This window comes from Myotis lucifugus, unplaced genomic scaffold (assembly GCF_000147115.1).
Source record: "Myotis lucifugus unplaced genomic scaffold, Myoluc2.0 scaffold_166, whole genome shotgun sequence".
Lineage (NCBI taxonomy): Eukaryota > Metazoa > Chordata > Mammalia > Chiroptera > Vespertilionidae > Myotis > Myotis lucifugus.
Genome location: NW_005871214.1, coordinates 2,873,524 through 2,897,050, shown reverse-complemented (window position 1 = coordinate 2,897,050; position 23,527 = coordinate 2,873,524). Strand labels below are relative to the sequence as shown.

The 23,527-nt window shown below is 44.2% G+C and overlaps 1 protein-coding gene across 1 annotated transcript in view; it reads right to left on the bottom strand.

Annotated features, from left to right (window-relative positions):
- Nucleotides 1-791: 791 nt before the first annotated feature.
- The window catches only part of LOC102417944 (reticulon-1-like), a gene marked incomplete at its 3' end in the record, with an annotated part of 101,021 nt that continues 78,285 nt past the window's right edge, over nt 792-23,527 (bottom strand). The window contains exons 2-3 of the mRNA XM_014462019.2: nt 10,014-10,787; nt 792-1,541 (exon numbers count right to left, since the gene is read on the bottom strand). Of these exons, the coding sequence (XP_014317505.2) occupies nt 792-1,541; nt 10,014-10,787 (1,524 nt within the window). The remainder of the gene's footprint in view (nt 1,542-10,013; nt 10,788-23,527) is intronic.

Genomic DNA, 23,527 nt, shown 5'->3' with positions numbered 1-23,527 from the left:
TGTGGTGGATGATTTTGGAAGAATACCCTCAACACATACAATGTCTGGAACATAAAATAATGGCTTCCGCTTTTCCTGCATTTGAAAACTTCCAGATTTCTCAGGGTAAACTATCATGGCCAAGTTAAAAGATTCTAAGTTATACGTGACTTTAAAAATTATTTAGTGGCCTTAGGTCTTGCTTAGGGACAAGAGAGATGCTGGATCCAACTCTGGTCCCTGTCTTCCCTGACTAGCTGGGAAAAAACCTTATCAAGGCCCAAATCCCTTGTTCCTTGGAAAGAGAAAGGCAGGCGGCAGAGATCCACTTGCCCACGTAAGAAACACGCTTGGCTGGCTAAATGGGTGTGCTAATGGGAGGTTCCAGTACCCAGAGGGGCTGTGGCCACTCCCCATCATCCGTGGGGTGGGAAATCGGACATGAGCTGGAGTATAACACAAAGCCAGCCCTTCCTGAGACAGGAGACCCAGCCCTGGGAAGGAAGGAGGGGTGCCCTGGCTCCATTCAGGAGATCTTGGAGGATGCTCATCGCTGAGGAGGCTGGGGTTCAGCCAGCTCAGGGCACTGCTGAGTGAGTGAGGGTCCTGCCACCGAGTCCCAGCTGTGACTCTGAATTCTCTCCTCTCCCCCGCATCTTCCTGGCCTTGTGTTCAGGCTCTGCTCACCTGTTTGACCAACTAGAACATGACTACAGGGTTGAGCCTGAACCATCCTGTGCTGAATACCCCCGAACACCCAGGGAAAGCACAACTCGGACAGGCTGCTTCAACCAGAAAAGCTGCCACTTTACCTTTTTGCTTATTGAAAAACAGCAGAGGGGGCGCGATGCCAGGACCTCGGGGTCCAGGGCTCTCTGTGGCCGCGGGAGTTTCTTTGGAACTCGCTGCCTCTGCAGGTTTCTGCGGCTCCACGGGCTCCTGGGGTGCTGGGGCTCGGTCTCCGGAGGGCAGCTCCTGGCCAGTTCCGGGGACAGCTGAGGGGAACTTAAGGAAGGGGCCCTGCTCGGCCAGGCCCGGCTGGCTGGGCGCGCGCTGCTCGGCCCGGGCCCCCGGCTCCTCCCGGATGGCATCCAGGGCGCCCGGCTTCATCGGGGGCGAGTCCTGCTCCCGCTTGGGGCTCTCCTCCGAGGCCGAGGACGCATCGCACGACTCGATGATGAGCTCACTGTCCAGCTCGGCCTCGCGCTCCTCCCTCAGGATGCTGTACTGGATGGACGGCGAGGCCGGCGAAGGTGGCGGGCCGCCCACGTGGCCGAAGGTCACGTAACCGGAGGTCAGCGCATCCTCAGCGGCCAGCGGGTCCTCGGACACCAGCTCGATCTCTGAGTCCCCTGACTCCGCACTGCTGGCCTCGTGGTCCAAGGGGCTGGGGATGGTGGGCCGCCCGGACCTGGCCTTGACCTCGGGCCTGTCGGCCACATGGCCCGCCGGCTGCGGGCTCTCGGATGTTTCATAGGATAACCCCTTCGCTTCTTTAATGGCAGTGATCAGCTCGTCCTCGGAGATGCTGCCTTTCCCCTGGGATTCTGCAGCAGATGGTTCTGTCGTCCCACAGAGCGAAGGAGAGCGGAAGAGGCGCGCACACACATGGACAGACAGATGGACAGGGAGAAGAAATAAAACAAAGTTTTATTGTTGCTTGAGAAACACATAGCTCATTAGCACAAAAATATCTGTTTCCAGGGCTGTGCTGGAAAGACAGGCCACCTGACCCAAAAGGCTAATGACCGTTAAGGCCCAATTAATCAGGGTTTTACACACCTATCTATCTTAATCTGGCTGTTTAAAAAGTGACCCAGCAACTTCTTAGCAACAGCAGCACCTCGGTAGTTTTTCCTGTTTCCACGTGACCCAGACTCTAGAAGTCATTGTTTCTGATATCTGATTTATTCTCCCAGGGAAGTTTTCCAATGTCACAGATTGCATTAGTTAAGCTGGTGGACACAACCCTTTAATTTGGCCCACCGATATCAACAGATCTGAAAACCACCCAGGATTCCTTGTCCACTGTAGTTTGTGTTCCCTTCTTGAAGCAAACAAAGAAAGCTGAGTGGGATCCTGGGGTACAACTTGATCTCTGAGCTTTATATTTCCCATAAGAAACAATCATTTACTCTTTTTTAGTAAAAACTGTAACTAGGTGAAGCCCTATAAGAGAGAGATTTTGCCCATTCCACAGAGCACAATCCCACTGGGCTTCGGAGGGTGGAGCCCACCTCTGTTCTTCGCCCTCTCTTCACCTCCTGATGAGAAGCACAAAACCCGAGAGTACCCCAGCCCCCTGGTATGAATGCCTGGCTTCTACCCGGTGTCTATCCAGATGGGCCGAAAACCTCACTGGCAATCTTGCCTATTTCTCTGTCCCTTCGGTGAGACTACCTGGGATCACCATGACAATAGTTTTCAGGAAATTGGTTTTCTCTTGCCCTAGAGCAGGATTTTCAGAATATTTTAGACAGTGGTCTGTGGCCCTTCTGGGAGCAAGAACTACTTGGGAATGATGGCTAAGGGGTAATGGATTTTTTTTGGGGGGGTGGGGTAACAAAAATGCTCTAGATTTATTATGGTGATAGATACACAATTCTGTGAATATACGAAAAGCTATTAAAATGTAAATGGGCGTATTTATGTTATGTGGATTATATCTCAATATAATAAAAGGGTAATATGCAAATTGACCCTAACAGCAGAACCACTGGGAATGACTGGTCACTATGACACACACTGACCACCAGGGGCCAGAAGCTTAATGCAGGAGATGGCCCCTGGTGGTCAGTGCACTCCCACAGGGGGAGCTCTGCTCAGCCACAAGCCAGGCTGACGGCTGCCAGCACAGCGGTGGTGGCGGGAGTCTCTCCTGCCTCCTCAGCAGCGCTAAGGATGTCCAACTGCAGCTTAGGCCTGCTCCCTGCTGGCAAGTGGACATCCCCCGAGGGCTCCCGGGCTGCCAGAGGGATGTCTGACTGCCAGCTTAGGCATGATCCCCTGGGATCGGGCCTAAGCCAGCAGGTGGACATTCCCCGAGGGATCCCAGACTGAGAGAGGTCACAGGCCGGGCTGAGGGACTCCCCCGACTGCACAAATTTTTGTGCACCGGGCCTCTAGTATCTCAATAAAAAGAGATGGAAGGAGGCTTTTCCCCTGAATTAGCACTTATAGGAGAACTGCCTGACCTGTATTAGATTGTACTATAAGTGAGAAGTAACTTTATTTATGTTAAGCCACTGATTTGGGAATTTATCTGAATCTAAATGAATGCACCCCTTTAGTCTGGATTCTGCTCTAACTGCTTGCCTAAATTCACTGATCACGTTCAGATCATTTTTGAGTTCTGACCCATTAAGAGGATACTGCAATCCTTGAGGGAGGAATTATGACAACCTAATGAGTTGTGGTGGCCATAGGGATAGAAAAGACAGGACAATTCAAGAAACACTGAAGAGAGAAAAACCACAGACTCAGTGTCTGACTCATGTGGCGGGTGAGAAAAAAATGGGGTGTCAGAGGTCACTCAGAAATGGTGAACCTGGGCCAGTAAAATGAACAGGAATTACATACCCAGAAACACGAAGTCAGTGAGCTGTTTTGATGGGACAGAGGGAGAAAATTCTGATCTTAGACCTCTTCCCTTCCTGTGGCTCATACTAGTCCAGTGTCTCCCATTGGAAACCTCTGTCTGACCATCTAACCTGCAGGGCTGACCAAACTCCAGCTTGTTCAACATTCCTAAGAGGTAAGCAGGGCCTTGGGTTACAAATGGCCTTGCAGGGCAGCTCATCCTGGGTGCAAGCCAGCCTGGGAATGGGTCCTTCAGGAAACAGGTTTGTGCTGGCTCATCCTGCACAACCGGAAGCCCTGGGTGGTTTGTATTTGTGTGATGATTTGATTAATGTCCGTCTCTTCACCCTCCCCCAATCTCCCTGACCCCAAAATGAAAGCACCCACTGAGGGCAAAGGGCAGCCAAGGTATTTTTGTTCAAAATCAGATCTCCAGCACCTAGTGCAGTGCCTGGCACTCAGAAAGTACTGATAAATAGAGCTCATTTGAGGACTAGCTCAAATCTTTAGAACACTGGTTCTTAATTAGGTGTAAGGCTCAAAACTGCCTCAGAAATTCTGACTTGTAGAAGGAAGTCTGGGTGGGGCCCCCACATCTGCCTTTTGTAACCACTCACTACAATAGTGATTCCAGTAGTCACCTCCAGTTAGGGTTGGCAGATTTCGCAAACAAAAATGCAAGACACCCAGTTAAATTTGAATATCAGCTAAAAAATGACTTTTTATTAATATAAGTGTGTCCCATAAAATTTGAATTTTTATTTGGCAACCCTACCTACCTCCAATTGAAAACCATGTGTTAGAGCATTCAGAAAAGAAGGCTCAAGGATCTTGCTTCATTTACTCAAGAGTTGTTTTTTTTTTTGATTGTTTAAGGTATTACAAATAGTAATACATATGTCTCTTTTTTTCCCATTCCCCCCTGCCTCCCTCCTTCCTCCCCCACCCCCGCCCCCGCACGTGCCCTCCCCTCCTGCCCCCAGTATCTTGCATCTATTGGTTATGCTTATATCAGTGGTTCTCAACCTGTGGGTCGAGACCCCTTTGGGGGTCAAATGACCCTTTCACAGGGGTCGCCTAAGACCATTGGAAAACACATATATAATTACATATTGTTTTGTGATTCATCACTATGCCTTAATTATGTTCAATTTGTAACAATGAAACGGGGTCACCACAACATGAGGAACTGTATTAAAGGGTCGCGGCATTAGGAAGGTTGAGAACCACTGGCTTATATGCATGTATACAAGTCCTTCGGTTGATCTCTTACTCAAGAGTAAGGATGTTATTAGACAACTGTGGGGTGTGGGAGGAAGGGGCCTGATGGGTTTCATCTTGGGCAAGTAAAGGTACTACTTTTTAAAAAATTCATCCTTCTTATGAGTCAAAAGGAACTAAATAGATCGTGTAGACATTGCCCTCCATTCTTTTTTTTAAAATATATTTTTATCGATTAAAGAGAGAGAGAAACATCAATGACCAGAATCAAATCTCGACCTTCTGATTCACAGGTTGATGCTCAACCACTGAGCCATGCAGGCTGGGCTGCCCTCCATTTTTAATGGGAACTAAAATCTAACAAAGTGCTGGGAGGAACCTGGGAAAATTTTAGACCAAAAGAGTTTTCCTACTCATTTAAAACCTTATGGGAGTTTAGCTAAGATACTAGTTGTTATGTGTCAAGACTAACACAGCAAAGCTGGAAACAGTCAATAAAAATAAAATAGAATCGAGAAACTGAGGAGGTTAGAACCACCCTACTTGGGAAGATGTGTTTGCGGCCACTGCTAATAAGGATGATATGATTAAGAAGGATAAAAGGAAACATGAACATGGCCAGTTTACCAAGTTGCAGTTGCCAGTGTCCAACTGTGAATGATGCTGCCATTCCGGTGTCCCCTTCGCTGCTGGCTGACTCTCCCCTCATCACTCAGAGGGATCCCCTGAAAATATGAATCTAATCCTGCCGCTCTCTCCTTCCTTCTCCCCACTCCAGTGACAGTGACTTTCCAGTGCAACTTGAACACACAGGACATTCCCAGCTGCAGCGTCTTCACTGGCTGTCCTTCTTCAGCTATCTACCTGGCTTGCTCCCTCATCCCATTCAGGTCTCTGCTCAAAGCCACCAGCAAAGCGAAGCCTTTCCTCACCTCCCCACCTCCTCATCCCCTTCTTACACTGTATCTTGTTTTATTTTTCTTCATAACCATTGTAACTACCTAATGTTATATTATATATTCATTTACTTGTGTGTAAGTCTTCCCAACTAGAACGCAAGCTACATGCAGGCAGCAATCTTGTGATTCATCATAGACCCCCACTGCTGATGGTACAATGCCCGGAGTAAATGGTTAATGTATATTTGTGGAATGAATGATGGTACTTCCCAGCTTAAACCCTCCGATGGTTTCCCATTGCATCTGGAACAACATCCAAATTCCTTATCCTAGTACATGAAGCCTTGAATAATCTAGGCCCTGCCTACCTTTCCAACTCAGTTGTATTACATACTTCTTCCTTACTCCTTTACACTGTCTTCCACAATTCAGCCTTGGGGCCTGTGCATTTGCTATCCTCTGTTCCTGGGCCCCTCTCTTTGAATTGTGGGGTCCTTCTCCTCATTCAGATCTCAGATCACATGTCGCATTCTCAGAGAGGCCATCCCTGACCCTTCACACCCAACACTCTATCACTCTTTATAGCACTCACACTCCATAAACATTACCTATTTATGTGTTTCTTTTTATTGTCTCCTCTCACTAGCAGGTAAACTCCATGAGCATAGGGACTTCATAAATCTTGTACTGCAATGTATCTGGTGTCTCGCACATGTCTGACATAGAGAAGTCACTCAATAAGTATTTTTTAAATAAAAGAATGAATTTTGAAAATGAGTAGGAGAATCACAGACCTCATCAATGCAAGAAAATAGCAACACTAATTTTCAAAGAGTTAAAATTAAAATTGGCCCTGGCCAGTTTTGCTCACTGGATAGAGTGTTGCGGCCAGAGGACTGAAGGGTTCCGGGTTTGATTCCGGGCAAGGGCACGTGCCTCAGTTGCAGGCTCAATCCCCAGCCGTGGCCAGGGTGCATGCAGGAGGCACCCGATCGATTTGTCTTTCTCACATAGATGTTTCATGTTTCTTTCTCTCTGTCTCTCCCTCTCCCTTCCACTCTCTCTAAAAATCAATGGAAAAATATCCTTAGGTGAGGATTAACAAAGAAAAGAAAATTAAATTAAAATTGATTTACCGTTTATTGCTCCTTTCTTTTTAAGGGAAGCTGGGTGCTTTAATGATGACCTCTGGATTATTGGCCTTTCTGAGGCTAACACCTCAAAGAAAATCCATAACCACCAAAACAAGCTCTAGGTGTGTGTGTCAGAAACAATATGGTGCCCATGGGTCAATGGGCTGGTGCACCAGGGAAATTATGATTTATCTGAAATGCCTCACTTGTACTTTTGACTGATATTTGCTGAGAAGAAACTTTCAATATTTAAAAATAAAAGAATGTTTGCCTCTGTACCTCAGTGTATAATTATTTAGCAAGATGAAAACAGTTATGTTGGAGGAAGTTACAAAAGGAAATAGTACTGGAATTGAAGAAAATATATTAGACTCCTAGCTTAAGCTTCAGGGTCTGTGACTACAATTGTTCTAAATTAGAATTTCTCCTGATTCATGATTCACATAATTAGAAATATTCCCCAGAATTGGTGATTTTCTTATTTATTACACAATGATAAACAGAACATTTTTTGTTTAGAATGTTTTCCTTTCCCTCAATTTCTATGTAGGATCTTATGTAATTCTTGGTATTTGCCTTATCTGTTGGCACTGGAAATGGCAGAGTGACCCAAGACCCAACAGATGTAATAAAGCCCAAATTGTCCAGTGTCTATGGGTAGAGTGTCATATGATGTCAGGGACTCACAAGTTGAGAAGGGGGTTAGGCTAAACTTTTGGGATAAAAAGAATAAGGAGAAAGGTCTTAATGACAAGCTGATTCCTTCTATCTCTTCTATTAATTTTATTCCTACCTGTTGTTTTATGACTCAGGTATTATGATGTAGAGGATGGGTGAAGAGAGGAGCTGAACATGGGAGAGAGCTGTGTAATGAGATAAGGGACTTTCTCTTTCTTGAATAAACTTTGCTCAGGATGTTTATTTGGAGAAACTACAGAGAAAAACATTGCCCTAACCCCATGCCGTCAACTGGGCAACTCAAGATCATAAAACTCTAAGGTCATGTGAGCCATATCTGTTTTCGTTTTCTCTTGAAGTTTCTCCAGATGGTTATTAAAAAATGAAAATTCCATAATAATAATTAATGAACCCTAATCAAGTCTTTATCATCAACTTTGTAAACTTCAATTTGTACATGAGGCATGTGCCATGTAAGTGGACTTATATGCGCTGGGGTATTTCACTCTTCCTAAAGACTGGCTGAAGTTCTTCTAGACTGACCACCAAGCAACCCTGGAGCTCTGTAAAAGACAGCTAGTAATGTAGCTTCCATCTTCAGAGCATCCATATCTTTATCTCATGGAATAGGATTGTACGGTGCATTGCCAGAAAGACTACAAGGAGGTTTTGAGACCCAGCTATGTCCCTATCTCGTGTTGTAGGCTGGGACAACTCACATCTAATACAGTTGGGGCCTCAGCTTCCTTATTTGTCATCACAACCAAATCTTAATTTATATTTTATGGAAAATTCACTGTACCCTCATACCTCCTGTCCTTGTACCTTCTCAGATTAGAAGGCCGCCCCTCCCCTTCACCTGTTTATTTCCTCCTGCTCTTTTAAGAGTCACTGCAGGTGCCAGTTCACCTGGGGAGCTGTTGGACCCTGCTGCTCCTCAACACTCCATGTTTTCCTCTCTCAGAATACAAATCACACCAGAGTCTATTTTCTTGGTCAATTGCCCCACTAGAGGGCAGGAACCGATTTATGTTTGTTTTTTAAAATTCTGTCATCAGTACTTAGTAGAGTGACTGACTAAAAGAACATGTGTGCAAAGTGTTTGTTGAGTGAGTGAATAAATTTGAAAATCAGGGACTTGGCGCAGTGGATTTTTTGATATTTGCAACCATAGTAAAACAAAGACTTATATTTTTGATATTTATTTTATATATTTAAATGCCATTTAACAAAGAAAAAGGATAGCAGGGACTTCCATTAAGTCCACTTCGTTCTAACGCTTGGACTTACTGCAATATCAGGATGTAGAGCAATCATTCCTAATCCTGCAGTTTTGGATTCGTTTTAAGAGTTCACTGGAAGCTCATTCATCTAAGGTGCTGAAAATCACTTTTTATAAATCACTTTTTAGGTTTGTAAATCACTTTTGGGTAGGGTCAGAATGCCAGCCACTAGAAACAGGGAAAGATTCAAGGCCCTCAAACTGTCCTCTTCATCCTGATGCCTCATGGGCATTCACACACAAGATGGAGATGCACATGGGATGGAAATGCATATAGGATGGGAGATGCACGGGGTGAGGTGGGGGAGCTCCTGCTACCACTCTGGCCTTTTCCAGGTAGAGGAGTCCCCCTTTGTACTGAGAGTATGTATTAAGTGTGGTTTTAACATCCTGCCTGAGCCAGAGTAAACAAATATTCAAGTTGAATAAAATCCCAACCTAGGGGATTTCAAACTTTTAAAAATTCTATCCACTTCAGACCAGGGTTTGATTCTGGTCAAGAGCATATGCCTAGGTTGTGGGCTCAGTCCCCAGTGAGGGGCGTGCAGGAGGCAGCCAATCAATGATTCCCTCTCATCATTGATGTTTCTATCTCTCTTTCTTTCTCTTCTTTAGGATAAACAGAGCGGCAGTTTATCCTACTGAAATCAATAAAAATATTTTTAAAAAATTATATTCAAATAAATCCTTTAGTTAAAAAAAAATTGTATGCAGATCTTCAATACATTAAAAGATAAAAATGACAGTACTGAGATTTAAGGGGGAGGAGAGAAGTACTCTTTGGTAGGTTACCTCTCATTGTCCATGACCCTCCAAAAGAGTGAGGCTCACTCCCCATTCATTGTACAGACTTGGAGCTGGGACCCTGCCCAAGATAACCCAGCTGATCTCAGGGGAACAGCCAAGATGCTCACCACATGATGCCTCCAGGATTGTCCGTGAGGAAAGCTGCCCTAGAAGTAGGTGGTACCTCCCTCTCTGCTCTGAACGGCAGACCCACATGAGGATTTAATGTTCCCAGTGTGTCATTCTTTCCCCTCAATAGAAGAAAGAAACATTACAAAGCAAATCTGATAGGACTTTAACAACTCAAATCTCAGCCTTTGTACGTGGGCACAAGACTGGAAAAGTTGTATGTTAATTAAATAAGTAAAGTTGAGACTTGACTGCAATTCTTGATTCCTTAATATTCAGATTTCCATGTGCTGGGTCTTCCCAAGGTAGGGAATAAAATTTCCTTACCTGTTCCGAAAGACGGAGGAGTGATGGATTCTGGGCTGTCATCTTCAGGCTCTGAGACGGTGACAGTAGGGACTGTGTCAGGACTCGGTTTCAGACAGATATCTTGCTTCTCGGGGGTCTTCTCTTGGGTAGCAGTTTCCACAGAAGGCTCAATTTCAGTCAGCGTGATTTTGATGGGGGCAGTGACCAGGGAGGCTCTATGGTGCTCTTCAGAGAGATCATCTATATAAGGAGCAAATGTTGATTCTTCAAATAAATGGTCCTTGAGGATTTTTCCCTCCACAGGAGCTGCTTTCTCTGGTTCACGGGCCTTTTCAGATTTTATTGAGATTTCAGTGTCCTTATTCTTAAAGTCAAAGTCTTTCTCTTCCAACTTGGGGTGACGTTGCCCCTGATAGCTCACCTCCTCGGGCCTGGTTATGTCAATGTACTTGTAAGCTTCTGCTTTCATCTGGTCCAGGGGGTCTGCTAAGATCTTGTTCACTTCGGTGGACTCTGCAGGAGTCATCTCTATTCCAGAATCAGAACTAAATAAGCCGTGAGGCTCCGTCCCAGGCACGTCTGGTAAGGAGGGCCCAGAGGTACTCAGCTCCTCAGGGCTCTCTGTTGTGGTGATGTGGCCATTTTCTTTCTGAAGAATTCCAGTGAAATATGTGGAATCCTCCTGAGGTGGGTAACAGATGTCGGAAATCAGAGATGTGTAGCACGCTCCTTCCCCATCCTTTGATGCTGTTGAAAAGGGATGATCCATGGCTCGGGAGACATCTGCCACACCTAGGAACCAAAACAGCAGCAGACAGTGAGTGGGCGCTGGGCTGCAATCTTCTCTCCTGCCTAACCCACCACCCACCCCTGCCCTGTGGAGACACAGCATCCTGTCTCCTCCACGCCTCGGGGTTCCCTCTCAGCACCAGCACGTTCATTTCTCTTGTCTCCCTGATAGCCCCCAGCACCGGTGTGTCCCCTGCAGCTGACTACAGAGGCTCACACAGCTGCCATGGCCAGAGAAGTTGGGGACAGATCCCAGAGGACTAGAAAGTTGCTTTTCAACATCAACTACCTCAATACACAGTGACTTGGTCTTACTTAGTATTATTCGACAGAAGCCCTCTTTGTATCTAAAGCATTTATGACCCTTTAAGCTGAGGTGGAAATGTAGGCTAATTCAGGTCTGAAAGGGCAACAATGGGATAGTCGACTGGGGAGAGGGGCTGCTGTTGGACTCAGAGCTGGAAGAGGCCCCAGGAGACCCCCTCGTTCACCCCTTTCCTTTAGGGACTCCTGTCCCACCTGGATGCGTGCCATCCCTTCTCTTTTTAAAGGTCCTCAGAGAAAGGGACTCCTAGTTTTCTGATGGGCTCATCCCAAAGTGGTATCACCTTGATGGTGCTCTTCCTTATTTCTTCAGTTTTCTCATTTGGTTTCACTCTCATTCACTCATCTACTGCCCATTCTTCGCCTTCCAGTGATACTCACAACGCCCCCCCGGGGATTTCTTAGTTCCACTGGTGGTGCTAAGGACAAGACAGGTTTCCAAGTTGGAGTCTATAGAATGTTTTCACCTGCCCTTCATTCTACTCATAAACCAGCCAAAAGTTCATTAGTAGGCAGAAGAGAAAAACCCTCTATTAATTTTCTTGGCTGTGAAAAGTGATAAGAAAGGAAGAAAACTAATAATGTTTACTGAGGTGTTGCTATATGCTAAGCAGTTGGATTTTACCTAATGCTTACAACTATTTTATAAATTAAGCCCCACACTCTCAACATACAAGCACATCACACACACACACACACACACACACACACACACACACACAGAGACAAACACACACAGCTCTCAAAACACACGCAAAGAATATTCCAGATTAGGGCACCAACTCATAAAAGTAATAAAAGTAGTAGCTGTAATAAAATAGTAATAGCTAATATTTGAGTGTTTGCTGTGTGCCAGACATAATTCCAAGCTTTTAATTAATATTGACTCATTTAATAATCATAGCCATCTTAGGAGATTGGTACTATTAGCTTCATTTCACAGATGAGGAAACTGAGGAACAGAGAGGCTACGTACCTCACCTAAGATCGCACAGGTAGAAAGCAACACAGCCAGGACTCAAACCCCAGCAGTCTAGAAGTCAGGAAACTTCCCCTCATGCCCTGTGCACCTTCTTAAAATCAGTTTTTGACATTTATTTTTTTCCAGTAATTTTGAATCTAGTACTAGCATTATCACAAGTAAACTTAACTTTTGCATTTTCCTAGCTGTTTTCTTGGTTATACGAGTCATTGTTTGTCTAAGGCAGTGGTTCTCAACCTTCCTAATGCCGTGACCCTTTAATACAGTTCCTCATGTTGTGGTGACCCCCAACCATAAAATTATTTTCGTTGCTACTTCATAACTGTAATTTTGCTACTGTTAGGAATTGTAATGTAAATATCTAATATGCAGAATGTATTTTCATTGTTACAAATTGAACATAATAAAGCATAGTGATTAATCACAAAAACAATATGTAATTATATATGTGTTTTCCGATGGTCTTAGGCGACCCCTATGAAAGGGTCATTCAACCCCCAAAGAGGTTGCGACCCACAGGTTGAGAACCGCTGGTCTAAGAGGAATGAAAAAAGCACAAAGCCTCTTTTCCATTCTAGCACTTTCCTGCCTCAGCACCTTGGTACTTGCTGATTTCTTTGCGTGGACCTCTCTCCCCCCAGATACCTGCATACCTAACCCCCTCATGCTGATCTTTGTCCAAGTCACCTTCATAAGGGAGATGACAATGTCCACTACCTACAACCTGTCCTGCCTTCTCCACTCCGTGGCAATCCTGTTCCCTCCTACCCTTCTCTACTTTTTCTTCCTGTATCATTTGTCTCCTCCTAATATACTATATAACTAACTTATTTACCTATTACTTATGTATTGATTGTCTCTCCTTGCTAGGCATGCTCCATGAAGGCAGGAATCTTTGACTATTCTGTTTCACAGAATAGTTCAACACCTACACACACTAGGTACTCAATAAATATTTGTGAAATTTAAAAAGTGTGAATTTTAGAATTAAGCACAAGTAACAGGATTGTGTGAGAAGACAGGTTGGCAGATTCCCCCAAATCCTAAGGATACTCACTTCACTCAGCAAGTGGCTTAATCTTGTAACCAGTTCAAAAGTGTACATTTCAGGGAAGCTTCTAATTGTACTTCCTTTGCACATGGCAGCCCCTTTTCAGTTTGGACCAAAAATAGCTCAGTAGCAAAAGGAATAATATTAATGATGAGCCTTATTGGCACCATATATAGACCACCAATGAAAAAGCTAATAAATTTAAATTCATGTGTGCACACACATCTTTATCCTAAAGAATTTTAAAAGCTTCTTTCATTATATGGGCTCAGCCTACATGTAGACCTCACTAGAGATAGGGAAATCAATCCTGAGATATTTCTTTTAAAAAAATATATTTTTATTGATTTAGAGAGGAAGGGAGAGGGAGAGAGAGAGAAACATCAATGATGAGAGAGAATCATTGATTGGCTGCCTCCTGCATGTCCCCCACTGGGGATCGAGCCCACAACCCCAGCATGTGCCCTTGACCAGAATCAAACCCGGGACCCTTTGGTCCGCAGGCTGACACTCTATCCACTGAGCAAAACCAGCTAGGGCAATCCTGAGATATTTCATTACAGACATTTGGATCCTGGGATTCTCTACCCCAATTATCTGGAACCACTTCCACAGGTTAATAAGTAATTGTGCACCAGGAAGTAAGGAGGGTTTGCCCATGGATATACATTGTCTGGAGGTGTAGGGGTGGGGAAGGGGATGCTTTCCTGATAAATGCACAGTAGGAGGTATCCAGGGCTGCTCACGATCATTATCATTCACCTCTCACTCCATACTTCTATTGCAGAGGCCACCACCAGGCTCCTGGCTCTTATCACCTATACCTGGCATAGTGCATAGCCCTCCAGCCCAACGTCTCCTGACACTAGTTATCACACTAAGCACAACTCAGCGACTGGCCCCAGGGTTCTGCCTTGCTTCACCAGATAATTCATAAACTCTGCAGCCATCTGGTCTCACAACTCTGTCTCCGCTGGTCTTCACAATCTCACACTCCACCAGCTTTTCAAATCCTGTCTTTCACTCTCCAATTCAAACTCGAAGCTCTGATTAATATAAACTCACCATCACTTCTCTAACACTTTATCCTTCCAATCTTTACACCAAAATCTCTGACCTCAAACCATAAAGTTAAGCAGCTTTAAATGCCCCTCCTCCATGATGAATTTGCTGATCACACCTGTCAGCACTTGACCCCTTCCTATTGTTCCCCTCTTCTTTCCTACAGCACCTAACTATACTGAGCATGTGGAATGTATGACATATGACTTCTCTATGTCCAAGTTATCTCCTAGTAACCTGTCAGCTCCTGGAGTTTGATGCCCATGGTTTGCTCACTATATTGTATAGTAGGCACCCAATACAAAATGAATGAATGAATGAATGAATGAATGAATGATCACTCACTCAATCAATCAATAAATCAATCTGTTAACTTAAAAACATTCAAACCTGTAAAGAATTTTTGTGAGTTTATTTGAGCTAAACTGTCAACAATTGCCGGGAAGCAGAATCTCAATATATTGGGATAATGCTCCGGAGAATGGTGTTTTTTCACCTTGTTTTATACATTACAATTAAAGAAGGAGATGTAAGTGGGTTACATGAAATCCATTGGTGATAGATTAGGGAGGCGGGAGAAAGCAAAGCGGGCATGGGGTGGGGTGGGGGGAGTGGTTGGAAGGGAACCTCTGGGATTGGATAAAAAGTGAAATGATAGACACATGCTTCTTTTACTTAGATGGGTACAGGATAGTTAACAGGCAACACTTAACATGGTAACAATAACAATGAAGAAATTTATGGTCTCAGTCCTGGCGCACAGGCGCATTTGGTTGTGCCCTGAGAGGTCCGGAAAAAGGGAAGTTACAAGTTACCTTGACATTTCACAGGTATGTTATCTTAGATGCAAAAAGACAATAGGTGCAGTTAAAAGTTGACCTTTGTCAGGGAAGATATGGCTTAGGATATGACTACTCACTATAAACTACTTTTAGTTAAAGTTTTAATTTCAGACCATCCTCTGTGGTTACTTTAGGTCTTTGAGTTTGCAAGACTGCAGGCCTTCCCTGAGCTTGTCAGGTTAGCAGGTGGCCCCTTTTTTCATTCACAAATTGATCAATCAATATATTCTATGCAGCTACTGAGAACAAACTAAGACTAATTGATACAAGTTACAAAGAGGATGTGTATCAAGTGAAAGAACAATCTAGAAAATCGAGTTATCCAACAATGGGACAGGCTGCATCTCAGAAACAAGAGTGCCCTGATCCTGGGGCAATCAAATAGAGGGGCCCAGCGTCTGTGTAGGCAGGAACCAGCATTTGGTGAGAAGTTGGATGAAACAACCATGGAAGTCCCTTCCAACTTTCTATGATGTATGTACTGATTGGCTGCCACTGTAGTTGGACACGACTTCCTTTATTGCTTCCTTACTTGTAAAACAGAATCAATATCATTTTCCCTGAGGTGAAAATTATATAGGGACTTCCCAGACGTATGGTAACAATTGAGGGCATAGAATCTAGCGTACACCTACATTAAAGGAGAGATTATAAACAGAATCAACTTGGGAGGAATTTCCACCCCTGAAATTCATATCCTACTACCTCTGTCTTGACCAGAGCACCCAGCATAAAACTGAAAGGACCCCTTTGCCACATTCTTCAAATACACCAACTAGAGGAGGAAGAACAAAGTCACTTGTGTAAATCACACATTTAAATGGGACCGTGTCAGAGCCCTCATAAAAGCAACAAATCATCGAAATACTCTGAATGTGGCCATGCCCCATTTTCTTAAATTGCGCCAAGTACCCTGAAAGAGTCTCAAGGTTCTAACTTATTGAATTTGAAAATGTACATACATTCCAGGGTACCTATCAGTCAGAACTCTTGGAAACAGAAAGCCCAGTAGACAGTAAATTATGTGAGAGCAGAGTCCTGTGGGATTGTTGGAACTGGGAAGCCAAACTGAGCCTCGGGCTCATGAGAGCCAATTAATTCTTGTCAGCTCTTCCTGCAGAGCTGGCAGAAGCGAGGCCTGAGAAAGAGAGCAGGGGCCAGTGACCCCAGGCAGGGACCAATATTGTTACACTGTTAAATACAAATCCACTAAATAAAAGCTCTTTTCTTGCTGAGACGAGAAACTACTGCTTGCTTTCTATTACCAAGGGTTCCTTGGAACATCTGATTTCTTTCTCTCCAGCTGTTTCCTTGGCCATCTAGAAGTCCAATTCCTGTGGAAGAAGATATACAATGGGTGGACCCACAGGTGCCCTCTCAGGAGGTGGCTGGACAGGAGAGCACCACAAGTTCAGTTACCTGGATGCATTTTAAATGGGATTGGTTTTTCAAATTTTCATTTTACAAGTAATGTTTCAGGGAAGTGCTTATAATAAAAACTAAAGACTCCATTGGTCACAATTTCTAGTCAAAAGTCTGGTGGAAGAAAGATGAAAGTAAGCTCAAATTATTGCCATTAAATCACTTGTGCTGATAAAACCAGCGTTATGTAGTCACCAATGTTCTAGACCAGGTATATTTATCATGATCTAGACAAATTCCATAATATCATAAAGGAGAGGTGTTTTATTTAATTTAATTCTTTGGAAATACTAAGGGATGAGGCGACAAAGATGATTTGCTGAAGATGGTTTTACTTTCTGTAAGGAAAGTTTCAATCCCAAAATTCTAGTTCTGAGCTCTGACTCGTCTTCACAGAATCAAGTTCATTCAATCGATGGCCGACAGCTTAGGTTTGTATTCAGGCTCTACAACTATCAGTTGTCAGACTCTTGGCAAGTTAGCCTCTCTGAGCCTCAGTTTATTCATTTTTATTTTTATTTTTTAAAAAAGATATATTTTATTGATTTTTTTTACAGAGAGGAAGGGAGAGGGATAGAGAGTTAGAAACATCGATGGGAGAGAAACATCGATCAGCTGCCTCCTGCACACCCCCCACTGGGGATGTGCCCGCAACCAAGGTACATGCCCTTGACTAGAATCAATCCTGGGACCCTTGAGTCCACAGACCGACGCTCTATCCACTGAGCCAAACCAGCCAGGGCCAGTTTATTCATTTTTAAAGTGGGAGTAATAATAGTTCCCATCTTATCGGGCTGTTATGAGGATTAAATGAGATGATGCACTTAGCTCTGTGCCGGGCACACAGTACATACTCAATAAATGAGAGCTGTGGAGTTTATTTTTACCTCTATTTTGCAAGGAGGACACTCAACATTTGCAACATATTACCACTTGTCCATTCAGTAGAGCCAATCCACACTCATATTGCCCGCTGGGGTCTGCCTTAGATGCTAAAGTCCCAGACTGCAAGGCCACTGCTGTCCGCAGAGTTCCATGAGTGGGTGGTTGCTTAAGTACTTTCTAGTGATGCTACTGACACAGATCTGTCACAATTGTGGTGATGGCTGATGCAATTGTGAAAAGTTGATTTTACCAAGACAATATTCAATGAAGAAACCAGTGTTTGGTACCCATGGATGAGCTTTCTCCCTTGCGGGTGGAGCTCATTCTTACCCCTCAGGGTACAGATAAAGGGTCTGTGGTTTAAGATGACACTTACATAACTGAACTAGAGGCCCAGTGCACAAAATCATGCATGGGGGGAGGGGGCTTCAGCTGGCCCGGCCCCAATCAGGACGGATCGGGGCTGGGCCTGTCAGGAGGAGGAGATGGCAAGAGGTTGGCCAACCAGTCCACCTGGATCAGGGCCCCTGATCCAGGCCAGGCTGGCTGGGGGAAGGGGCTGAAGGTGATTGGCTGGTGGGCCTTGCCCCTGGTTGGGGTTGGGGGGTTGACTGGGGGCAGGGCCTGCCATGGGGAGGGGCTGTGGGTGGTGGGCTGGCTGGCCCTGCCCCCAAATGGGGTGGGTAGGGGGTGCTGATTGGGGGCCAGTGGCCTGGGGGAGGGACCATGGGTGGAAGCCAACCGGCCCTACCCCTGATTGTGGGGGGTGCGATCAGGGGTGGGGCAGCCAGAGGGAGGGGCTGCGAGCCAATCAGGATGGTAGGGTCCCCTTGGGGGCGTGGCCGGCCAGGGGAAGGAGCTGCAGGAGGTTGGCCAGCTAGCCATACCCACTATTGAGGTGGGGTGGCGATCAGGGACAGGGCTAGAAAGGGGGAGGGGCTGCAGGCCAATGAGGGTGGTAGGGGCCATCTGGGGCATGGCTGGCTGGTGGGAGGGGCTGCAGGAGGTTGGCCGGCCAGCCCCATCCCCTATTGGGGTTGGGGGGGTGCGATCAGGGGCGAGCCAGCCGGGGGGAGGGCCTGTGGGACTATCATGGTGGGGCAGGCTGATGGGGGCACGGCTGGCAGGGTTGAGGGGGGAAGGGAGGGGGCATTTGGCAGGCAGGCTGGCTCTTGATCAGGGTGGGAGAGTCCAATCAGGGGCAGGCCGGCGGGGGTTAGGGGGGTGAGCTGCAAGGTTGGCCACCAGCCCCACCCCCTGATCTGCCGGTTTGCCAGCCACAGTGGGTGTCATAGCGACCAGTTGTTAGGTCATTATGGCCGAGAGGTGCTCCATGCACCTCCTGGTGACCGGTTGTTTGGTCGTTTTGGTGGTGACGCCTCTTGGCCTTTTGTTATTATGATAAAGCCCTTCTTACCACTCTGAGATAGGAACTTAGAGAATGCCAGAAAGAAAGATTGATTATAACAAAGGGTTTTCTGAGCACAGAGGTAGATATACTCCATTACAGAAGCATCTGGTTTAAAAACAAAACAAAGCAAAACCACCAGTTACTGTTTGAATAGAGTCAATACTAACAGGTATAGGAAACATTGGTCCCAATGAATTAAAAAATATTTTTAAAAGGGGGGGGGAATAATTTTTTTAAACCTGGAATGACAGTGGGTGGAGGGAGAGGTACACATCCAAATCCAAGAATTAAAGACCAGAACCAGTGACGCACCAAGTGAATCTGGATTCACTTTTCCAGAATCGTTTGCCCTTAGGCTGCCCATGTGATGGATGGCAGCAGCCTGCACAGAGGTTAGGCTGTGCAGCTCTTTCTCCGAAACGCCCACTTATCTTTTCTGAGCGCTGAGAAATCAGCAGCCCCACAGTGTGGGGGCTGTGACACCTCTGACAACAGAGCCACCCAGGATGGATGGGCATGCCAGGGAGGCTCCGGGAGCCTCTCTGTCACCTCGAAAACATTCTCCTTCTGAAATTAAGTGGCCTGTGAATTAACATGACAAATGGGTGCTGAGAAACCCAGGTACACTCATTCTTTAACATTTTATCTATGTGATTAGTTAACAGAGTGAAAAAGAAACAAATGAGCCTGCATTCTCTCCCAAAAGACTTTAAGCCAAAGCTGATGACGTGCTTGGGTGTTTAAGAATATGAGTAACTACTCTTTCTTTTTCCAGATCACTGCCTTATTTAAAGCTTGCCTGCCAGGATAACAGATTTAGCTGTTGGGATTGCAAAATGAATGCTTAGTACAAAATGATTCAGCAAGTTTTAGGGTTTCCTTTCCCCTCTGAAGAGCCAGGGCTTGCACTGTCTGCAGAGTTCTCACTTGAGCAGAAAATTCTGTTAGAGGAAAAAACCTGGCCTGGCACAGGAACCCCTGGCTAAGTGTCTCTGCCAGTCCTCACAGCGCCTTGGAAAGAATAGAGCGGCAGCGTGTTGAGATAAAATGGGAGCGGAAGTTCTGATGAGCCTGGAAGAGCGAGATATTTTTTGCTCGCTGTCCAAGGGAGGAAATGTGAGTCTATGGCTTTCTTTGGGAGACAATCCTTGGGGGAGGCTGGGAGGAGGTGAATATTATTAAAAATTTACTTTGATCTTAAGAAAAAGGCCTTAAAACCCTACATAGAGTCTCATTACTTTTTAAAACAGCTTTGTTGATGTAAAGTTCACAAACCATAAAATTCACTCAAAGTGTATAATTCAGCAGTTTTTGTATATTCGCAGTTATGCAAGTCTCCACTATCCACCCACCTACTCTCAATGTTTTCCATACAGAGAAAGTTCTAAGTTACCTCTGCCACACAAAAGAAAGGCTAATTTTGCTCTTTGACTTCCAAGGAAAATAATTGTTCTCAGTCATAGTTCCTCAACGCTAGGTATACATAAATAGTAGCAAAAATGTGCACTATAAATTTCTGGTGGCACTTTAATGGTTTTTTTGCTCCCTTCCCCTACAGAGAACCATCTGGCTGCCCCCCATGATTCCTTTCACATGACTGTCCCCCCTCGCTTACCAGCTAGACCCTTCTCACCTTCTATTTAAATGACCGTGATAGTTCCCTGTGTTCTCCAGCTTCCAGCCTCCCCTCTTCTGTGTGCTGCCCTGCACGTGGCTGACACACTCATTTCCCTAAAACACCACTTTCCCATGTCAGTTCTCTATTCCAGGGCCCTTGGTGGCCATCTTTGCCCATCCACTGGCTTGGAATTCAGGACCTTCATCAATGAGGTCCCCATTTATCTTTGTCATTTTCTTTCTGAGCCTGCTCAAAAAACACACCACTCAAGCCCACAAACATGAGATTCAACTTCTATGTTTTTATTCAAGCCCTTCCCCTCAACTGAAAGGCTCTTTCACTTCTCCCCCAGTCCACATAAAGTCTCTGGTAATGTCTCATCTCCTTAGAGATTCTCCCCCTACACCCCACTCCTCAATGCTGTTCCCCTCATCTCCATCCCAAGGGCTATGCCCCTTCGTTTGGGCCCACGGGCTTTTCTGCCTTTGTCACCAGTTATCTGTTGACTTGCTGAGAACCATGTCTTCACTTCTTCATATCCCTGAGTCTCCAGCACTGTGCTTTGCACATAATACGTGCTTAGTAACTACTGACTGGATAATTACCTCCATATTCCATCTGACTGAGTTACAATTAAGAGCTTTTAGAGTAAGCTTTCCCATCAATCATGTGTTAATCCGATCAAAAAGGTTTGCCGAACATCTGCCTTGTGCAAAGCACTGAAATAAAGGACATTTCCATACAAATGTAGGCTTAGTAACCCAGTGTGTCATAAACCGTCACCATGAAGCCATTGTTTGCAACTGGAAGTTCAGGTCCCCCTGGCTGCTTGTGGCAGTGGTGCTGGTGGGTGGTTGGGTCTCTTGGGGGATCACAATTAGAGCAGGGAGGTCCCATATGGAGCCTCACATATTCTCTATCCTGATTCATCTTTCTGGTCAGGCCTAGCATTACTGGAAGAAAATAAGGAAGGACTGGAAAGGTTCTTTAAAGTTGTCTAATTCAATGTCCTTCCTATCCTAGGATCTCATCCACAAGATTCAGGATTGACCATCTCCCAACCTTCGTTTGAATATTTCCATTGATGGAAATGTTGCTATGCAAACCTAATTATTAATAAGTGTTGTAGTCAAGAGCCTAGGCTGTGGAGTCCAATACATGACTCTGAATACTGACTCCACCATTTACCAGCTGTGTGACCATGGGCAGATTTCCTATTACCTTTGTGCTTTAGTTTCATCTGATAATAATAATTATCACCTCATGGGATTATTGTGAACACTAAATGAGATGGTGGAATCAAAGCACTAAGAATCACATATTAAGGGCTCATTATTTTTTACATTGAACTTAAATATACCTCACTGTTGTTTCCAGCCTTTAGTCCCACATTTGTCTTCAAAGTCTATTACTGGAAACAGACACCTCAAATAATTACAAAACAATACCACACATAAAGGGCTAATCTCCCTAATATAGAAAGAGTTCCTAGAAATCAAGAAGAAAAAGACTATCAATTATTATTTTTTTTTAGATCATGGATGAAGAATAAACACTTTGCATAGAAAAAGCAATATAAATGACTCAGAACATACAAATATTTAAACAACCCTAAAATGACATTTCTCCCTTTTCAGATTGGGAAAAATTCAAAGAACGTTGGCAATACACTCTTTGATGAGGCTGGCAAGAAACAGGCAGTCATGTGCTGAGAGAGGTCTGGTAGACGTAGATATGATATAACCCCTAAAGAGGGCAATTTGGCAGTGCCTATCCAACTTACAAAAGCATTTACTCTTTGAAACAGCAATTTTTCTTCGAGAAATTATTCTATAGATATACCGTCACATTTACAAAATGAATGTGAACAAAGTATTCATTGCAGTAAAGTTTGAAATAACAAAAGTTAAAACCAACTCAAAAGTCCATGATCAGGGTTTGGTTAAACAAACTATGTACTGCTACACATAAACTATTATATAATTAGTTGTACAATAGAATGAAGATCATCTCCATCTAGTACTGATAAGGAAAAATTTTGAGATAAATATTGTTTAGTGAAAAAGCAAAATGCAGCATATGTGCTATAGATATAGATACAGGTATACAGAAGCAGAAAGACTGCCAGCTCTCATGTAAGAAAAGGAGGCAAAGAATATGTATTTGCATTAGCTTGTATGTGAATAAAGAAACACTGGTAGATACTCAACAAACTTATTATTAATCATAAGGGTGGGACAGGATAAAGAGTAACAGAAATAGAAAAGAGACTTTTCGTGGTATACTTATTTTTTTAAAAATAATTTTACCTTTCAACCAAATATATGTATTGCTATTTAAATGTTTAATTTCATTTAAAAGCAAAAAAAAAAAAGAGAAAACAATGGGGGATGATAGTAATAGTGTTGCACAAACTATGATGGGAGCCCCCAATCTAGCTTCCTTCTTCCATATGACAAGTGTTCAAAGATCTGAAGATAGATCTGAAGATAGACATGTTCTCTCTATGTCCCATGGTTCAGACCAGAACCTTCTTTGTTCTACTTTCACATGTCTTTCATCCTCTCACTGAGAGCTCCTTGCAGTCTCACATGGATTTCACTTTGTATCTTACTATTTCCCTCAGCAAAGCACACTTACTGGTACATAGGTTTTGTTTGGTAAATACTCATGAAATGAATCAATGAATATGTTTCCACACTCATCATACTGGTTAGTTTGGGACTCTTTCATGGGATTCTTTCCCCTCTGAATTTTTATTCCTTTGATTTAAGCTTTCTATTTTTACTCACAGCATTTTATACTTGCTGCCACATATTATTAGCTCATGTTGCATTTGTGTCCAACTAAGACATGTGGGAACATAATTTGTTGTTGTTTTTGCTAAATAACAGCCTAATTAAAAAATGCACTTTTAGCCATGGCACGGAGCATATTTTATAAATTTGAAAAACATTAAGTTAGATGCACAGAATTTTCATGCTAATTGCCTACAACCTGCATCTATCTACCAGAACAGATTGAAGAAGACTCTAGAAAGGGGATTTACCCCAGTCTGTAGTAATCCACGCAATCAAGCTAAGCTGCAGTTAGGATTCCTCATTAGAATGTGTTTTGTAAAGGAAATTCTATGGACACACAGCACA